Source organism: Tachypleus tridentatus, chromosome 8 (genome assembly GCF_004210375.1).
Source record: "Tachypleus tridentatus isolate NWPU-2018 chromosome 8, ASM421037v1, whole genome shotgun sequence".
Taxonomy (NCBI): domain Eukaryota; kingdom Metazoa; phylum Arthropoda; class Merostomata; order Xiphosura; family Limulidae; genus Tachypleus; species Tachypleus tridentatus.
In genome coordinates, this window is record NC_134832.1 from 29291732 (window position 1) to 29309430 (window position 17699).

A 17699-nucleotide genomic window follows, 5' to 3' on the forward strand; every position below is an offset into this window, starting at 1 on the left:
CCATATAGTCGTTTCCTTAGAAAATTGCATATATTAACTAAAAGCCAAGTCAAGTAAAAGTCAACATTCAGATTGTAAATTCAATTTATTTAATTAGTTTTTTATTAAATACCTGTTAAATATTTAGATTTTGAACTAAAAATAACCTAATTCTATAGTACATTGAAATACGAAAATAAACAAAAGAATTTATGAAAAGCAAGATTTTTTATTTAAGTGTTCGTTTATGAACTTTTTATGTGTATTGTTTTTCCATGAAATATTTTTTTTAAAAAAGCACATTTGAAATGCAGAACAATGGTGAGAATTATTAAACGTAATTTATTTTAAAATGAATACTTCTGTTAACTGGTATAAAATTTATAACGCCAATTTTCTATTTTGTTTATAATTATTTGGAATTACTTTACCTTTTAGGCCAGAAATTGGAAATGTTAGTATTTTAATTCTGTCTACTTTTCATGCTTGGGTAGCCATCTATAACAACAATAGTAAAACACTTAAAACACGTAAATTGTCGTATCATCGAGTGATTGCTTTGTCAATGCATTGTTATTAATAACACAAAATATAGAACCATCAATTATTGAGTTAAATATAAAAAAAATTGTATATACCTAAATTGTTTATACAAAAATTTATAAATTTGCAATACTAAATAGTCTAGATATTTGTTGTATTTGATTTTCAGTAACACTGAGGAGCTTTTCGTGAATAATCCTTTTTTTTTTTATTAATCTATGCTTCATCCAAAACAGTACGATAGAACGTTTCATGGATTCTTTCTACCCAGTTATCTGTAGAAATGTTGATCAGCACACTAATTTACTGTATATTAAGGGCTCGTAATTACTAGTTAAGTTACAGCTTCAGAGCAGTGGCTCATTAATAGTTGATTTGTCATTTGCCGCGAACAGGAACATTCCATGTAATACAAAGATTATCCTAGCCTCGGGGACAAAGACTTGTAGTGTCCATACTCCCAACTGTTGTTTGATTGGAACGATTCACTTCTAGTCAAGTACCTGCACTGTCGTGATGAGTTCATTTTGTTAAGATATGGAGTAAGGAAAGCCTAAAAAGGACAACAATATGAAAATAAAATGTAAAATATTAAAACCAAATGATTTTACTCTTCTTTTTGCTTTTTATGAAAGTTTATGACGGTAATATGTCAGTGGTGAAGTAAGAGATCAAGAAATGGGGCATTTACCCCCGGAAACCAATTAATAATCAGTTTATCCAGATTCCAGCTGTTTTCATACGACTAAGTCTCATTGTCTTTCAAACACCAGATACTCATGACAATATGGTGAGATACAACGCTACAAAAATGGCAGTGGAGTCTGAATTTGGGGGGGAAGGGGTAACGCTAGATTATGTTTTACTTTCGGGCACCAGACACCTTTATTACGACAGCAGTAATTAAGGTTAATTATTTGAATTTGATTTATGTGATAAACAAAAATTATTGAAATAAGGCAATTCTTCAAACCTTTAACACTAAAATTAATATTTGTTATTTTCGAGATTGTTTAAAAGGAAACAATAATAAAAAATATGAAACGAAATATAACAATATTAAGCTCTATTCCAACTATAACCTATAGTTAAATCCTCACACGCAACAGTTGAGCATTTTCATGTTTGCCATGCAATGAACCATAAATATTATCTATAATTACTTTACATTACAACAAAAAACATAAAGTAGTGAAGAGTAAGTTGTTGTTTTTTTACAAAACTTCTTGAGTAAAATTTCAATTACTGAAGTGTTGAAAATGAAACTGCCAACTACTGGCCCGTTTAAAAATTAGTGTATTAATTAACGGACCGTTTAAAAGCGTTTGTTTGTTTTTTAATTTTGCGCAAAGCTACACGAGGGTTATCTGCGCTAGCCGTCCCTAATTTAACAGTGTAAGACTAGAGGGAGAGCAGCTAGCCATCACCACCCACCGCCAACTCTTGGGCTACTTTTTTACCAATAAATAGTGGGATTGACCGTCACATTATAAGGCCCCGACGGCTGAAAGGGCGAGCTTGTTTGGTGCGACGGGGATTCGAACCCGCGACCCTCAGATTACGAGTCGAACACCTTAACCCACCTGGCCATGCCGGTCCCCTTAAAAGCGAAAGCAAGGCTGTCAACTACCAAACTGTTTAAGGTGAGATTTAACTATATGGCCGTTTAAAACGATAGTTAAAGATATAAAATAAAGATACCTTCATATGAGATTTTTTTGCTTAAGATTCATGAACTACAAATTAGTAATACTGTGTTTAAATAGTGGCTAAGATTTAGCTTCCATTCGTCCACAGCGATTGACTTACTTGTCGTGTAAGCTTTGTGTCTTTGAACTTGTATTTTCTGTAGTATAAAACGATGGACTCTAGGTACGGAAACGGAAAGTCGTTGAAATAAAACAGATCATTCATCTTCACGATAGCGTTATGTACAACCTTGCCGTCCACTGTTCTGATGAAAGTAAAATAATCTACTTAAGTCTTCCTTTGTTGCTGAAAGTTCTTACTAGACGGATCAAGCTGTTAATTGTTTTTCATATATATTAATGTTAAATATACCCTATTTTAAATTCATACACAATGCTCAATTTTATGTTTGTTTTCGAAAACGTACTTGAATATTCAAGATGAATAGGTATCGTTTCAGATGTCAACAGAATATAGGAAAGAAAACTAGTAGACGTAAAACAGGTTTACAGAAAACTTACACGTAAATAAAATAAAAAGGGGTAAAGACTAGTTGACAAACGACAGAACTTTTAAACAGTGAGAGATGTATGAAAGATGCAGGGCAAATAAAAAGACGTAAACGAAAATACAATTTGATGGAAAGACGTATGAATTTAGACAGCTTCATAACATTATAAACATAAACATCAAGTAGATATGAATGTGCAAAACTACAGGCAGTGATTTCCGTCAGGCACAAAGCTACACAATGATCTCACTCCATTTAGTCCACAACAGAAAAATCAACCCCGTATATTAGCGTTATATGTCTCCAAACACAAACACAATGGGGAAAAGAAAGATTAAAAATGTGTGAAAACAAATATGAACACTCTTAAAGAACAAAAGTAATGGTAGATTTACTGAAAGATTTATAAAATACATTTTTAAAACAGATTTATATAAAAACCAAAGGCGGAAAATAAACAGGCGTAAATAGTGACTAAAGAAATTTTAACTATTGTAAAAACAAACTATATAAGTAAAAATATATTAATCAACAGATCAATTTAAACCACAATAGTCTTGGGAAGACTAAAAGAAGAAAATCAAACTGGTTTAAAAATAATTGGTAAATCAAAAGTCGTAAAACAAATAACAAACAAACAGACTATTGAAAGATAAGGAGACCTATAGATAGAAAGACGAATACTGCGTAAATAAGTAACTATTTAATTTCGCTCAAAGCTACACGAGGACTATCTGCGCTAGCCATACATAATTTAGGTTATCACCACCCACCGCCAACTCTTGGGCTGCTCTTTTACGACGAATAGTGGGATTTACCGAATCTCCGTCATAACAAAAATACTCGCCCTTTCAGTCCCCACGGGTGAAAGAGCGAGCATGTTTTGCGTGATGAAGATTTGATCCCGAGACCCTCAGATTGCGAGTCGAGCGCCCTAAACACTTGGCCATATCGGGCCTAATAAGTAACGACAGAATATCGTAAAGAAGTAAAACAGAATGTTCGATAAAATGACAAACAAATGTAATGAAACCCAGTTGGACACACGAGAAAAGACAAACAAACGATTATCAAATTTTACTGGTTACCGCTTACTTGAATGCGAGATACATTTTTTCTTTATTTAAGTCTTCGTATAAAATATAAGTTCCAGGATGTTGTCTGTCTTCTTCCAGTATATCGTTTACTTCTGGCCTGCTGAGAATTACTGGTTCCAGGCTATACAAGAAAACAGAAGACCAATTAGAACAACTACTTGTTTACGTTCTACTGCGTAGTTTGTTTAGTGGTTCATAAAATCTACAATTCGTTGTACTAATATCGAAAAGTTGAACTAGTCAGATAAAATATCAGCATACGCTATTTCGTATCTGCGTTAACTCGGGTGAAATCAAAGAGTTACGTGACAGTTATTTCTTGTCTTAGTGTAAACATAAAACGTTTTTGACATATTACTAGAAGTTGAGTCTATGTTAAACATACGTTGAATAATTTAGTTTGTTTTTATGGATCTACAGCATCAAGAAGACTTAACAAGAATGGCATATTTGATTGTGTACCAGTTAAAAAACCTTTACTTGGTTTCCCAAATATTGTCAAAAGATTGAAATTTGCTAAAAAGGTACAAAAACTGGAATACTGATGATTCAAAAAGGGTGTTGTAGACGGATGAATTCAAGTATAAAAATATTTGGCTCAAAGCGTAGGTTATCCAAGGTTATTCAAGGACAGACACAATTCATCCAACTGTCCCTGGATACTAAGGCCAAAAGGAACAATGGCAGACCATCTACACTGAAAAAGCATGGTCTAATAAGAAAGGAAAAACACAATCCCAGATGGGATGCTGTGGTAAGAATCGAAGCTTGAAACATACAGTAAAGATGCATCTCAGAACGGCTGGTAATGGTATTAACACTTTTATTGATAAGGAGAAAACAACGTTTCGACCTTCTTAGATCATCTTCAGGTTAAGAAAGAGAGAGTTTGAATGTGACCATTGATGGACTCATGTCTTAGGGACGAGAGTATAAACGGGTAAAGACAGTTGCAAATGGCAGAGATGTAAAGGAAGTTCATGAGACTCAGTGTACAAACTCTGGACTGGAGAAGTGTGGAAAGCCACTGTAAACATCCGAAGCCCCTGATGATGAACCAGATTCAACATTTTAAAGGCCATGGAGAATGTTCATTACCCTTATACACTTGACCACTTGACACGTAGCTAAAATAAAGGTGAGCTTACATTCAAAGATAAGCCCCATGAACGTTGCCTCAGGGACCATAGGAAGCACAATTTCTCCGAGACGGAGTTCATGACTGAGACAGAAGTACATGCAAATGATTTTAGAGCGAGAAAAGGTAAAACTGATCGCTGTGGTCTACTTCAGTAAACGTTTGAGGGGAGTCTGTAGCTGCCGTTTAATAAATCTCATGCTCGATGACTGATATGAGATGTGGAAGTCATTGATATAGATATCGTTTGCAACTGTAGAGGGGGGAAGTTGTTTACTAATGGCATTAATCTTTACAATGAAAAGTGTGACACTCAAAACACACCCCTTAGAGACTCCAAGTTTCTGTGAGAAAGAACAGGAAAGTGTCAAACCAACATGGACTTGAAATCGCTGGTCCATTAAAAATATTTAATAAAAATGGGCAAATGGCCATGCAACCCGTATGAGTGGAGGTCTCATGAGATACCGTACTTCCACGTGGTATCATAAGCTTTCTCAACGTCAAAAATACAGAAACAAGATGTTGTCGCTCGAGAAAGGCTTCCCTGATTGACGTTTCAGGTCGAATCAGGTAGTGCATGGTGGAGCATTGTCGTACACTGGCTGGGCAATAGGAGGTTTTTATTCGAGGAATCAAATAAGACAACCATTAACCTTCCTCTACACGATCTTATAGAGACAACCGGTCAAAGCAATGGGATAGTAATTTGAATGAATTTTGAGATCCTTCCCAGGCTTAGGAAAAGGGACGACAATAGCATGGCATCAAGTACCAGTAAAAGTATTATCCTGCTATATCCAGTTAAAAAGAATCACAAGAATAGCAAGAGAGGCAGAGGAGAGATGGCGCACCTCCTCATAGTGAATATCATCAGGTCTGACTGATGTACTGTCAGGCCAATGAAGAGCAAGCTCGAGTTCCACCAGCATAAAGGAGCAATTATAGTCATAGAGGCGATCATCCTGAAAGGAAAGAGGCAAGTACTTTGCCCATATCTTGATGGCTAAGAAGGTAGGAGATGAAGTAAAAGTGTTAGATGCACGAGAAAAACTATCAACGATGCTCTGGGCATCAGCAACTTCCTGGCCTTAAGAAACCAAGATCAAAAGGGGCAGAAGTATACTGTACACTGTCCTTTCTATTCTTTTACCACAGAACTTTCGAACTGGTCGTAGAAGAGATGCTAGATGTGTATTTTATCTAAGATTCCTTCTGGATTTGATGTCCCATCTGCCAAGCATGTGCACGAGCCCGCTGAAAAGCAATGCAGTGTGAGATACCTACGAAAGATATGCCAGGTTCATTTTTTAGCCTTCTGTGTCATGTGGCAAGCAGGATTCCATCACAGACGAGAATACTGTGGAAAAAGTGTCGAGATTTTAGGAATACACTAAGCAGCTGTCTGGACAATACATTTGGTCACTGCTACCATGCAGTAGTCTACTGATGGCTTACAGACAATGGCAGGATCAAGTTCAAAAAAGCAGTGAAAGAGGGACAATTTATCTGGTCCAACTTCCATCGAGGCACATGGGTCGGATGGCTTCGGCCACGGCCAGTCTCTCTCAAAATGATAGGAAAATTATCATTGCCCCGTGGGTTACTGTCAACTCTCCAAGAAAAGAAAGTGAAAATTGAAGGGGAGCAGATAGAGAGACCAATAGCAGTAAAAGACTGACTAGGTGCATGAAAATAAGTATAAGAACCAGTACTGAAGAGAGAAAAGTTGTGATCCGAGTGCATATGCTTTATGAAACGACCCTACCATCAATATCAGCACCATCCCAGAGGTAATTATGTCCATTAAAATCCCCCAGGATTAAAAAAAAAAAGAGATAGTAAATGTTCAATGAGAGCATAAAGATCTGGCTGGTCATTAGGTCTCTTCAGGAGTCACATATAGAGAACAAATAGTGATGGCATGATTCAACGAAACATGTATGATTACAGCATCCAAGGGTGTATCAATTGGCAAAGACAGGATAGGCACATGCTTATCAACCATCCATGCACTCGACCATCACACAACCTGTCATTTCTGTACAAAGAAAACTGCCAAAGAGTGGCTGCATCAGTAGGTTTCAGAAACGTTTCCTGTAAGGTGAAACATACCAGGTTGGTACGAGTCAATCAAATGCTTAATTACATCTAAATTTTAACGAAAACTCCGTCATTTCTGCTGCATCAAGTAGCGAGTAGACCTTCTGTTTTCGGCTACGTTTTTTCTTTATTGGATTGAGGTCTATCGATGAATCCTTGGCTGGGTTGAGTAGGCAGGTCTCTGTTTGTGGACAAAAATTCCAATGACTGAGAGCGTGAATGAATAAACGTTTTTGCATTTCAGGGCAGCAGAAGATGATGGACCCAAGGAAACACCTGAAGCCAAAGGAAGTGGATCCAGGCAGTCACTGAAAAGAGTACTGGGGATAGAGATGAAAGTAGACGAAGATTCGTCAATGTTTTTAACTATGGAGAGCAAACGTTTCTTTTTCAAAAGACTCTGCTAAAGGCATAGAGAGGTCTGTCTGCACTTCCACTGTGGCAGTAAAATAGAGTGCAGTAGCATATGTCTGAGATGAAGTGGGGACAATAACATCACAGCCTCTTAATAAAATATATTGTTGAATGTTTAAACATTGCACTTCTTTCTTCTCCACCCACTTAGGGCAAGAAATAAAGTAAATGGGGAGTGAACCACTACAGTTAACACAGTGTGGCTCCAATTCACACTGGTAGGAATCGTGGTCTTTGACACTACAATGAGCTCGTCAAAGAACTACGACATGATGTCTTTGACTGACCAAACTGATGACGTTGGAAACATCTGAGAGAGTTTGGAATGTATGTCCTTACCTTATAATTCATACAATCTGCTTTGACTGTGGCGGGATGATGAGGTGATGTAAACATCAATGTCAGAATATTATTTGGCATCATAATTCCGTCTTTGCGAGTGGAGATTCGGCACACGATAGAAATGCCTTAACTGGAGAAGCCAGCAAGGATCTCCTTCTCGGAAACGTTCTTTAAATCCATCTCAGCTATAACTCCTCTGGAAAAATTCAATGTTGCGTGGGGAGTTATCTCGACGAATATATCCACAATGGCCTTCAATTTCAAGAGGAGTTTTGTATGTTGTGGTGAAGATGTTGCCATCAAACGGTCCCAGAGCATAATTTTTTACTGACTTTGGGAGCCAGCAAGCCTCTTTTATCCCTTACAAATAAAAAGGGAAACATATGCCCTAAGGATTTCTCAGATAAGGAAGGTACAATTAGAGATCAAGGTACAGAATTTGACTGTGATGGTGATTGTACATCAGAGTCGTCCATGCTTGGTCGTTTCCCGATAATCTTTGTTTATATTTTTATTTTATTTTTTCACGAATGGGGTATCCATAATAAAGGCAATACATTTCAGTGCCTACTATCCACACCTACCAAGAAGCCCTACGAGGGGATGCACTACAATGCCAAACAAGGACACTGCAGCAATATCATGGTTTTGTAAGCTCTATACCCTAACACCAGCATCAGACACAATGTCCACAACACCCGTTGTGAACATTCAACACTGGTACTCGGTTGACTTTAGCCCAAGTGAACCAGCTAATTGACTCTGAGGGCCACCCCAAAGACGCCGGTCTTCAGAAATTCAAAGCCAAAGTGGTGTGTTAGGGTTAGACTCCTCAACCACCAGGTCCTCTCCTTTCCTTTACGAGTCGCCCCGCACAGGAAACACATGAGTAAACTAAAAGTACAGAACCTTCTCTGGGATGTTCCATCACCATGTACAGGAGCATTAAAAAGACAAAATATATATATATAAATAACTTTTATAGTTAATTGTTTTTATAAACTACTTAAAATGCAAAAAAAAACAAACAAACAAAAACACCTTTTGAAATTTTTATCTGGACATATGTATACGTTTAGCTTAACATAGCTGCTAATTAGGTTTCACGAAGGAGAATGTTTCGACTTCTTCCAAATTCGTTCGCAATGCAAATTCTCTACTGTAACATAAAAATATTTGTTTTTAATATAGTGATTTGTGTTACGCTTCACTCAAAATGTTTTACGTCAAATATTCCTCACGAAATTCATATCAAACTTATTTTATGTATTTATAATAGAAAATTTAATATTTTATTAACATTTTTTAAAATAAAGGCTTTGGTTTTTAGCCACAATATAGCGAACATAAAACAGTTCCGAGTTTGTTTCTTGTCGATTTCTCTAATACAAACTTTTAGCTCATAGCTCCGTCATCTATTTCGACCAATTTAAGATCCAATTACAGTTTTGAAGTCAGAAAATCAAACCTTTTCAATTTATATATTTGTATACGTCCAAGGTCTTATAGATTAAATTAATTTACTCTAATCCTACCTAAAAGAATTTCAATCTGAGGGTAGGCTAGTAGAAATCTGATCAGTAATACAACTGAATCGGGAAAATGCGCGTCCCAGACTTGATATTTCTAGCACACAAAACATAGCTAATAAAAAAAAGAAAAAGGTCTTAAAAATTAAATAAATTTAATCCTGCCTAAAAGAATTTTAAGCACTATGGATATTGAGGATTCCCTCTTGTTTTGGTTGAGATTGAATATCGTTAGCCATCCCTAGCTTAGTAGATATAAGACTACAGGAAATGCAACTAGTTGAAGTCACCCACAACCAACTCTTGAGCTACTCATTTACCAACGAATAGTGGGATTGACCGCCACAATATGAACCCCTCACGGCTGAAAGGGTGAGTATGTTTGCTGGGATGGGTATTTGAATTCACAGCTTGCGAGTCAAGCGCCTTAACCAACTGTTCGTGTAAGGCCTACAGAAAAGCTTCTTATCCAAACTTCTTTACATTAATAAACTTATTCAGTTCTCTAAACTAATACTTTGCATCTGATAAAAATGTATACATTAATAAGCATATCAAGCTACCTTTCATTAATCGTCATCATAAATGAAAAGCCTAACCAAATATATTAAATAAATTCTTGTTCTCTTTTATTTTTACTTTATGGTTACCTTACACACACACGATAAGTAAGATATAATACGTACCTCAGCGATTCTCTTCCATTTTCAGAGACTTCGTGGGTTAGCTGAACGTTCTTTGAACCACTGCGAGAAACCTTGCACCCCATCATCACATGTTAAATATCAACAGTAGTGGTTTACGAAACTTTGGTGTCAATTTTTAGCGATTGTGGTTTTCTAGCTTACTTATTATAGTTTGTTATAAAACTAATACTGGTTGATTATCACCACTCTCATGGATACCAAAATTTTGTTCAAGCTTCCAAGTAGCAAACCTACTGCACAAGGGCTTTGAGTTTGATGATAAATATAAAGAAAAGCTTTTTAATAAACCAAACATTTTAAGTCAAGGATTCTTAATGGATGTACCTAAATGCGCCTCAGCGCAGTTGATTTATCTATCCTCTTATGTGGGTCCTACGGTCAACGTTCCGTATCACACTACCACCAAGTGCGTCAAGAAACTAGTCGTTCACAAAATTAGTAAACCTGCATGGCCTAGAGGGTTACCTCGGTGATAATTAATGTCATACAGTTACCTTAAAATAGTTTATGCGGCTTTAGCCTCTGGCAACAAACTTGGGTTCACCGTGGATTGGATGAACTTAAGCGTGTCGGGAGGGATTGAGTGTCACTGGGTCGATTTTTTTATTTATTTTAAAACCTGTAAACATGGCAGGTTTGTACAAGAACGATAGAAGTGGTTAAACAACTACACTAGATAAGGTGTTCTATTTCAAACGACATAGTTTTTTTCAGGTACCAAGCCAAAAGCGAACTATTGTAGACGCCAGTATTGGCGGTAGACCTTAGAATTTATTTACAAACCAAGAATGTAAGCTTACACACAAGGATGTAGGATGTTTCTCAATTTCATTGTATGTTAAGAATAACCGAACGTTAATAACACTATGTAACATAAATTTTGTTCCTGGATAGTATGTGTTGTTTCTTAATTGCTTATGTTGTAAAAGTACATAAAAAGACCATTATTCCCTTCAAACTTTGCTTTTGTGACCTGGATAATAAAATTTAGAAACTAACTTATTTTCTAAGTAAAAATGGACAAATTTGCACATTTTCATATACACAAGGTCTGAATAAAACAACATATGAATCAAGATTTACATGTATTTATACGAAAGTTATACAAAAATGTTTAGAAGTAAGTAGTTTTTCGAGATTTGCGACTGTAACATAAATCACTTTCACGTATCAGCCCCATAAATTTTGTCTCCCATCATGTTTTCGTTATACGCTCCCAGGTCACAAAAGCAAAGCTTGAAGAGAAAAGTAGGACTTTTCCATTTACTTTAGACAATTGGGAAATAACACACTTGTAGTATGCATGATCTGGAGACTGCTCTTCCAAAAGTCAGGATACTACTAGTTGCAATGTAGGTTGAATGTTCTATCTTAGTGGTTGATGATAGAATTAGTATGTCATACCACCATGTACATACAACTGCTTGTAGAAGTGCCACAGTCTGCATACATTCATATTCAGTTCTTCAATTCGTGCTGCCCTTGCACTCTTTTGCTGCATGACAAATAAGACTAGGTCATGATTTTGTAGTTACATCAGTGATTCTTTGGGATGAAGTTTGATTTCTATTTGACAGTGGAATTATGACCATTATGGGCTTGTGATGCTACAGCTTGAATGACTTTCATGTCTTCATCGTGCCACTTATCAGAACATTCAATCAGTGGACATGGTATCATTGTATGGCAAGATAGTTTTTCTGTGTTCCCATGCCAAACTCTCAGACAGTGAAGTATTAATGTTTCATACTCCTGTAATGCTACAATGAAACGTACAATCATACTCTCCAGATTTTTAAAGTTCATATGCCACTTAATGTGTGTTGTATTTGGAGTGTGTACTTTCTCTCATATAAGTATTTTCAGTAGTGCTTCATAAATACTACAATTGCAAGTAGTTTGTTCCAAATGATGCAATGTCTGCATTTAGAAACTGTAAGTACGTAGCTGGCATATGCAGTAAAATATTTGCCTTCATCTTGTACCTGCAAAACCATAAACCTAAATTTACTATTGCTTACGTCAGTATACAACAGAATTCACAATCCTGCTCTGGATAACCCAGCATTGAGTTCCTCCACTAAAACATCCTTCAGTGTTTAGAATACATTTACACACTCTTTTGTCTATTTGAATTACATATCAATCTCATTGAGAACAAGAATGGGGCACAACAATCTTTGAAAAATTGCTCACAAAATATCAATAATACAATGAACCTAGTGAATTATCAAATTTATCATCTTGTTGAAGACTGTAGACAATCTTGAACCACTGTGATATTTGTATGGTCCATCGAGACATCTTCTTTATCCATGTAATGATCAAGTAATTCGACTAATGTGTTCGTGAATGCAAATTTCACAAATTTTAATTTTAATTTTGACTCTTTTGCTTTCATCGTCCAGTATGACTTGCCAGTATCAAAATGCCAGAACTAATGTGTTGAACCATATCTCCTCTACTAATACACCCACTCATTCATATGTTAATGATATCAGTGTGATTTACTATGATCATCCCTCTAAAATTAATACAGGACCTGGGCATACCTTCCTTCTTTTTGACAATCACTACTGGCAATGATCATTCACTCTATAAAGACTGTGTAATCGCATCCGTTAATTTATCTGCTGACTCAACGAATTTAATCTTAGACTTCAGTTTGAGAATCAGAATAAATATGAGAATAAGTCACATATTACCGTTTGTAATACATTTTCAATCAACTCATGTAATTTACTTAGCATCTTTCTTGTCCTTATTTGGTCATATTTTCTTCGCTAAGTTTCCATTACACTATGTAACAACATTTTTAGCTTTTTGTTGTTTCTGGGTAGAAAGAGTTATTTCCCAATTGCTTATGCCTAAAGTAAATGGAAATGATCTATTTTTCTCTTCAAACTTTGCTTTTGTGACCTGGGTAATGAAGTTTTCAAATTTACCCATTTTCCAGAACATTCCAGGTAGATTCAGTGCTGAGTAGCTGATAGAGAATTTTCTCGAAATTACAAGAATTTTCAAGAGCTTTCTATAATATTGTAGAACTTACGAGAATTTTCAAGAACCCTTTAGAATATTCTAGAACTTTCCATAGTAACATATATACAGGGGCTCACCACTCACCACTTCAATTTAGTTTTAGCTGCCTCTCTTATTTTATCAAAGATGGCATCAAGAAGCTGCAAGCATTCTCCAGACGCATTCTGCTATGTATGTGGCTAATTTATCAAGTCAAGAGCGAAAAGGTACTCTGTGAAAGAGGAATGCAACAACGTCAAGACCTTGCTAGAAGCCTTGAAGTATGATGAGTATGGCTGGGAGGTGATCGAAGACTTCAAAATAGTGGCATTCCTGATGGGTCTCCAAAGAAGCTTTAACAAGTTTCCCTGTTATCTTTACCTTTGGACAGCAGGGACACCGCAGTGCACTACAACAGGAACACTGGCCACAACGGACCGAGTTCTCTATGGGAGGCACAATGTCAAATGTTAACCACTAATGGACCTCCAGAAGGTGTTGTTCCCGCCATTGCTCATAAAACTGGGTCTTATGAAACAATTTGTCACCACTCTTGTTAAAGAGTCTGCAGCTTTCAAGTATCTTCGAGACTTCTTCCATAAGCTGTCTGAGGCAAAGATCAAAGCTGGTGTCTTCGTTGAACCACAAATAAAGAGATCCTGAAGTGCACATTATTCCCCAAGAATCTCAGTAGGAAGGTAAAAAAGCTTGAGGCAGCTTTGTCGCAGTAGTTTGGGGTTTCTTGGGCAATCACAAGGCCGACAATTATGTGGAACTGGTTGAAGCTCTGGTGGAGAACTACGGCAAAATGTGCTGCAGGATGTCCCTGAAAGTCCATATTCTTGACGCTTATCTTGATAAATTCAAGAACATGGAAACATACTCAGAGGAGCAAGGCGAGCACTTCCACCAAAATATATTGGACTTTGAACACCGCTACCAAGGAGCATATAACATAAACATGATGGGAGATATTATATTTGGGGCTGATACGTGAAAGTGATTAATATACAGTCGCAGATCTCAAAAAACTCCCAATTCTAAACATTTTTGTTCATGTTTGTATAACTTTATTATAAATACATGTAAATCTTGATTCATATGTTGTTTTATTCAGACCTTATGTAAATAAAAATGTGCAAATTTGCCCGTTTTTACATAGAAAATAGGTTAATTTCTAAATTTCATTATCCAAGTCACAAAAGCAAAGATTAAAGGGAATAATGTCCATTTTTTGTACTTTTACAACATGAGCAATTAGGAAATAGCACATACTATCCAGAAACAAAATTTGTGTTACACAGTGTTATACATTCACCACTATATATCTTCTTTCTCGTCTCACATTTATATAGAGCTCAAATAAAAATTCAATTTTAACAAGCTTTAAGAAATTGTAACTTTAGCAAATGCTTCATATTGTTTTCCCCTAAGAAAATTTTCCTTTTTTAATTTTAACAAAAACTTCTGTAATTCGCCTTCTTTCGTATTAGTAGGATCATGATTCAATTTCATAAACTTAGTGCAATCACTAACAGTTTCTTAGCTATCTTTTAATAACCGCTGTTATCCAAGAATACAACACTATTACCTTTATATGATTTAGAAATCACAATACTTTAGTTTTTACTTTAAGCTGTTGAAGCTTTAAATTATTCAGCATTTGCACTAAAATGTTAAAAATTCATTACCGTAATTATTAAGACATGCAAGGTATACACCACTAATCTGAGTTCTAATGTTACAAATCGTTTGATGTAATATTTCTAAAAATTATTCGAATTCAACAAAATAATCCTCAAATTTGAGTTTATTAGGTATACTAAACTATAAACCAATTAATACTATTTTCTTATACAGTAAACGATTCTGATCTTGAAAATTTACGAAATATCAGTTTAAACATCATTATTAGTCTAAGAGTTTGCGGTGGGTGGTGATAACTAGCTGCCTTCCCTCTAGTCTTACACTGCTAAATTAGGGAAGGCCAGTGCAGATAGCCCTCGTGTAGCTTTGCGCGAAATTCAAAACAAACCAATCGCCTAGTTGCCAAAAAGTGAGTAATAAAAATATACATATACATATAGAGCGAAACAAAGAGTTTTAAATTTATCTTTTAAATTAAAAATTACTAAACTATTTAGTTAGTGGCGTCCTCTTAGCTACAGTTCTATATTTTATTTTCCAGTAAGCACAACACAGATCGCCCAATGCGCAGCTTTATTTTTAACAGTAAAGAGTTTATAGATTTTAATTCTCTTTTTTTACTGAAATATTGAAGTTGAATTTTTATTTTGGTCACTACGTAAAGATAAATGTTTTGTTTTAATTGTAAAAAAATGAAAATTGTTGAGTAAGATGTTTTTTTAATTTTGATTACAGATACATTTATTCGTTCATATTGGTTTATCCACTTTATAAACGAGATTCACCAGAATTGCATATACATACATGAATTACAGATATTAACAGAATATTTCATTTTCATTTTCGGCGTTTCAGTTCTTAAAAAAAAAAGGAATAATCACTTTTAGATATTCAATAAATCATTTATAGTAAATTAAACCTTAAATAAATTATAACTATTTATTACTTAGCTACGAAATGAAGTAACGGAAATTGTTAAATGTTCAAATATCTGTGCCACGCTTTCTCTTCAAATACTAGAAAATATCAATATACATACACATAAATCGTAAAACACATCCAACTTCACTGCGTTATCGCTACCACAGCCGAGTGTGTTTTTTTTATGACAAAGTTACATCGGGCTATCTGCTGAGTCCACCGAGGGGAATCGAACCGCTGATTTAGCATTGTAAATCCGTGGATTTACTGCTGTACTAGGGGGAAGCTCATCGTTATTATAAGGTTGTATAAAAAAACATCATAATAATCACCGACAAGACAGAACAAGCTCTATTGACCTACAGTACAACATTATTAACTTCATAACGGTGCATTTCATCCGCCATACCCTTCAACGTAGATATACTGATATAACTGAGTTGGGCCATAAGGTAAGGGCTATTGTAAATTTATTAAAATCTGGTTGAGTTGGTAAAAATATTGTAAATCAAAGCAAAATAGCTTAATGACAAAAAAAAAAAAGGTTACAAAATCAGAGCTTTAATCACTTTCTGATTAAAGAAGAAAAACTTAGGTTTCAGAATGTTACTTTCTTAATACTACAAAGCTTGAAAACAGAAGATAAAAAGAGCCTCAGTTCGAAAGTTAGGAAAGTTTATCCGATGGCCCGGCATGGCCAAGCGTGTTAAGGCGTGCGACTCGTAATCTGAGGGTCGCGGGTTCGCATCCCCGTCGCGCTAAACATGCTCGCCCTTTCAGCCGTGGAGACGTTATAATGTGACGGTCAATCCCACTATTCGTTGGTAAAAGAGTAGCCCAAGAGTTGGCGGTGGCTAGTGATGACTAGCTGCCTTCCCTCTAGTCTTACACTGCTAAATTAGGGACGGCTAGCACAGATAGCCCTCGAGTAGCTTTGTGCGAAATTCAAAAACAAAGAAACAAATAGTTTATCCGAAGTCTATAATCCTTTTGACTCTCATGATATTCTCTTGATAAAAAAACAGCCAAAAGTTTTAAGAAATATCTGTTAATAAAAAAATATTGCAGTAACGTTGTTATTTAAGTACTTGCAAGACTTTTTAGATCTCTGGAATTTCTACATGATGAATGTTCCTAAGTGTAGTATCCCTAAAATCTTTCAGCACCTGGATACTAATGTAAAAGCACCTAAAATGATTACTTAATATTTCTTGGGCAGTGCAATATATACACATTCTCTTACAAACAGATGCAAGGCAGAATACTTTTACAATGCTAAAACAACAATTATATCATGTTAACGATAACAAATGTTTTCTACATGCATAAACTTGCTTATTAAAGTGAAAATCAGAAATCAAGAATCCACCTTAGAAAATAAAAGAAATATACAAAATAGTCTGTGTGTATATCTATCTCAATGTGCCAGAATAAAAGGTGTTGCAGTCTTGAGGCCAGTGAGCTAAACAATGCAAAAATAACCAAAAATGCTACGGTGTTGCAATGTGGCAAATTACACTTTTAACCATAAAACCAGAAGGCTGTAAGTTATAAGGTCATAAAACTATCAATTAATTCATCAAAACCACGAGTTCAAAACTTTTTATCTTATATATTATTAAAAATAAAAGGTGCACGTCTAACTGCAATATATTTCTTTTTTCTTGTCCATATTTTTCCGTCAAAATATAATATAATAAAAATAAATTATTTAACTTTAGAAGCTTTCGATTAAGATTCATAATTACCTTCAAACCCTAAACTGGTCAAATGTTGAAATACCAGAAAAATGTTTATCATATTTTCAACAAAAACTGTAAAATATTGAAATATAATCTTTAAAATATAGAACTTATTACTTAGTAATATTTGCCTATTAATCAATAAGTCTTAAACTTAAAAAATCTTACTCTTTGTGTATGTGTGTGTTTTTATAGCAAAGTCACATCGGGCTATCTGCTGAGTCCATCGTTTCTCACTTAAAAGCTCCTGCTTGGCACCATTAAATAGACTTGTGATCCACATCTACCAACGTTCCTTGAAAAATTAAGCCTGCTT

At 35.3% G+C, this 17699-nt stretch overlaps 1 protein-coding gene across 1 annotated transcript; it reads right to left on the reverse strand.

Annotated features, from left to right (window-relative positions):
• Positions 1-247: 247 nt before the first annotated feature.
• On the reverse strand, positions 248-10526 carry LOC143222063 (uncharacterized). Its single transcript, XM_076447919.1, has 4 exons — positions 10032-10526; positions 3818-3940; positions 2332-2476; positions 248-1075 (listed from the first exon to the last, which is right to left on the reverse strand). The coding sequence occupies exons 1-4, from the start codon at positions 10115-10117 to the stop codon at positions 941-943; spliced, it is 489 nt and encodes a 162-aa protein (XP_076304034.1). The 5' UTR covers positions 10118-10526; the 3' UTR covers positions 248-940.
• Between the last annotated feature and the right edge of the window lie 7173 nt (positions 10527-17699).

Coding starts and splice junctions, on each gene's coding strand:
- LOC143222063 (XM_076447919.1), bottom strand. CDS start 10,117: ATGATGGGGTGCAAGGTTTCTCGCAGTGGTTCAAAGAACGTTCAGCTA. Junction 3,941..10,031: donor AATGGAAGAGAATCGCTGAG/GTACGTATTATA, acceptor TTTCTTGTATAG/CCTGGAACCAGTAATTCTCA. Junction 1,076..2,331: donor ACACAAAGCTTACACGACAA/GTAAGTCAATCG, acceptor TGTCCTTTTTAG/GCTTTCCTTACTCCATATCT.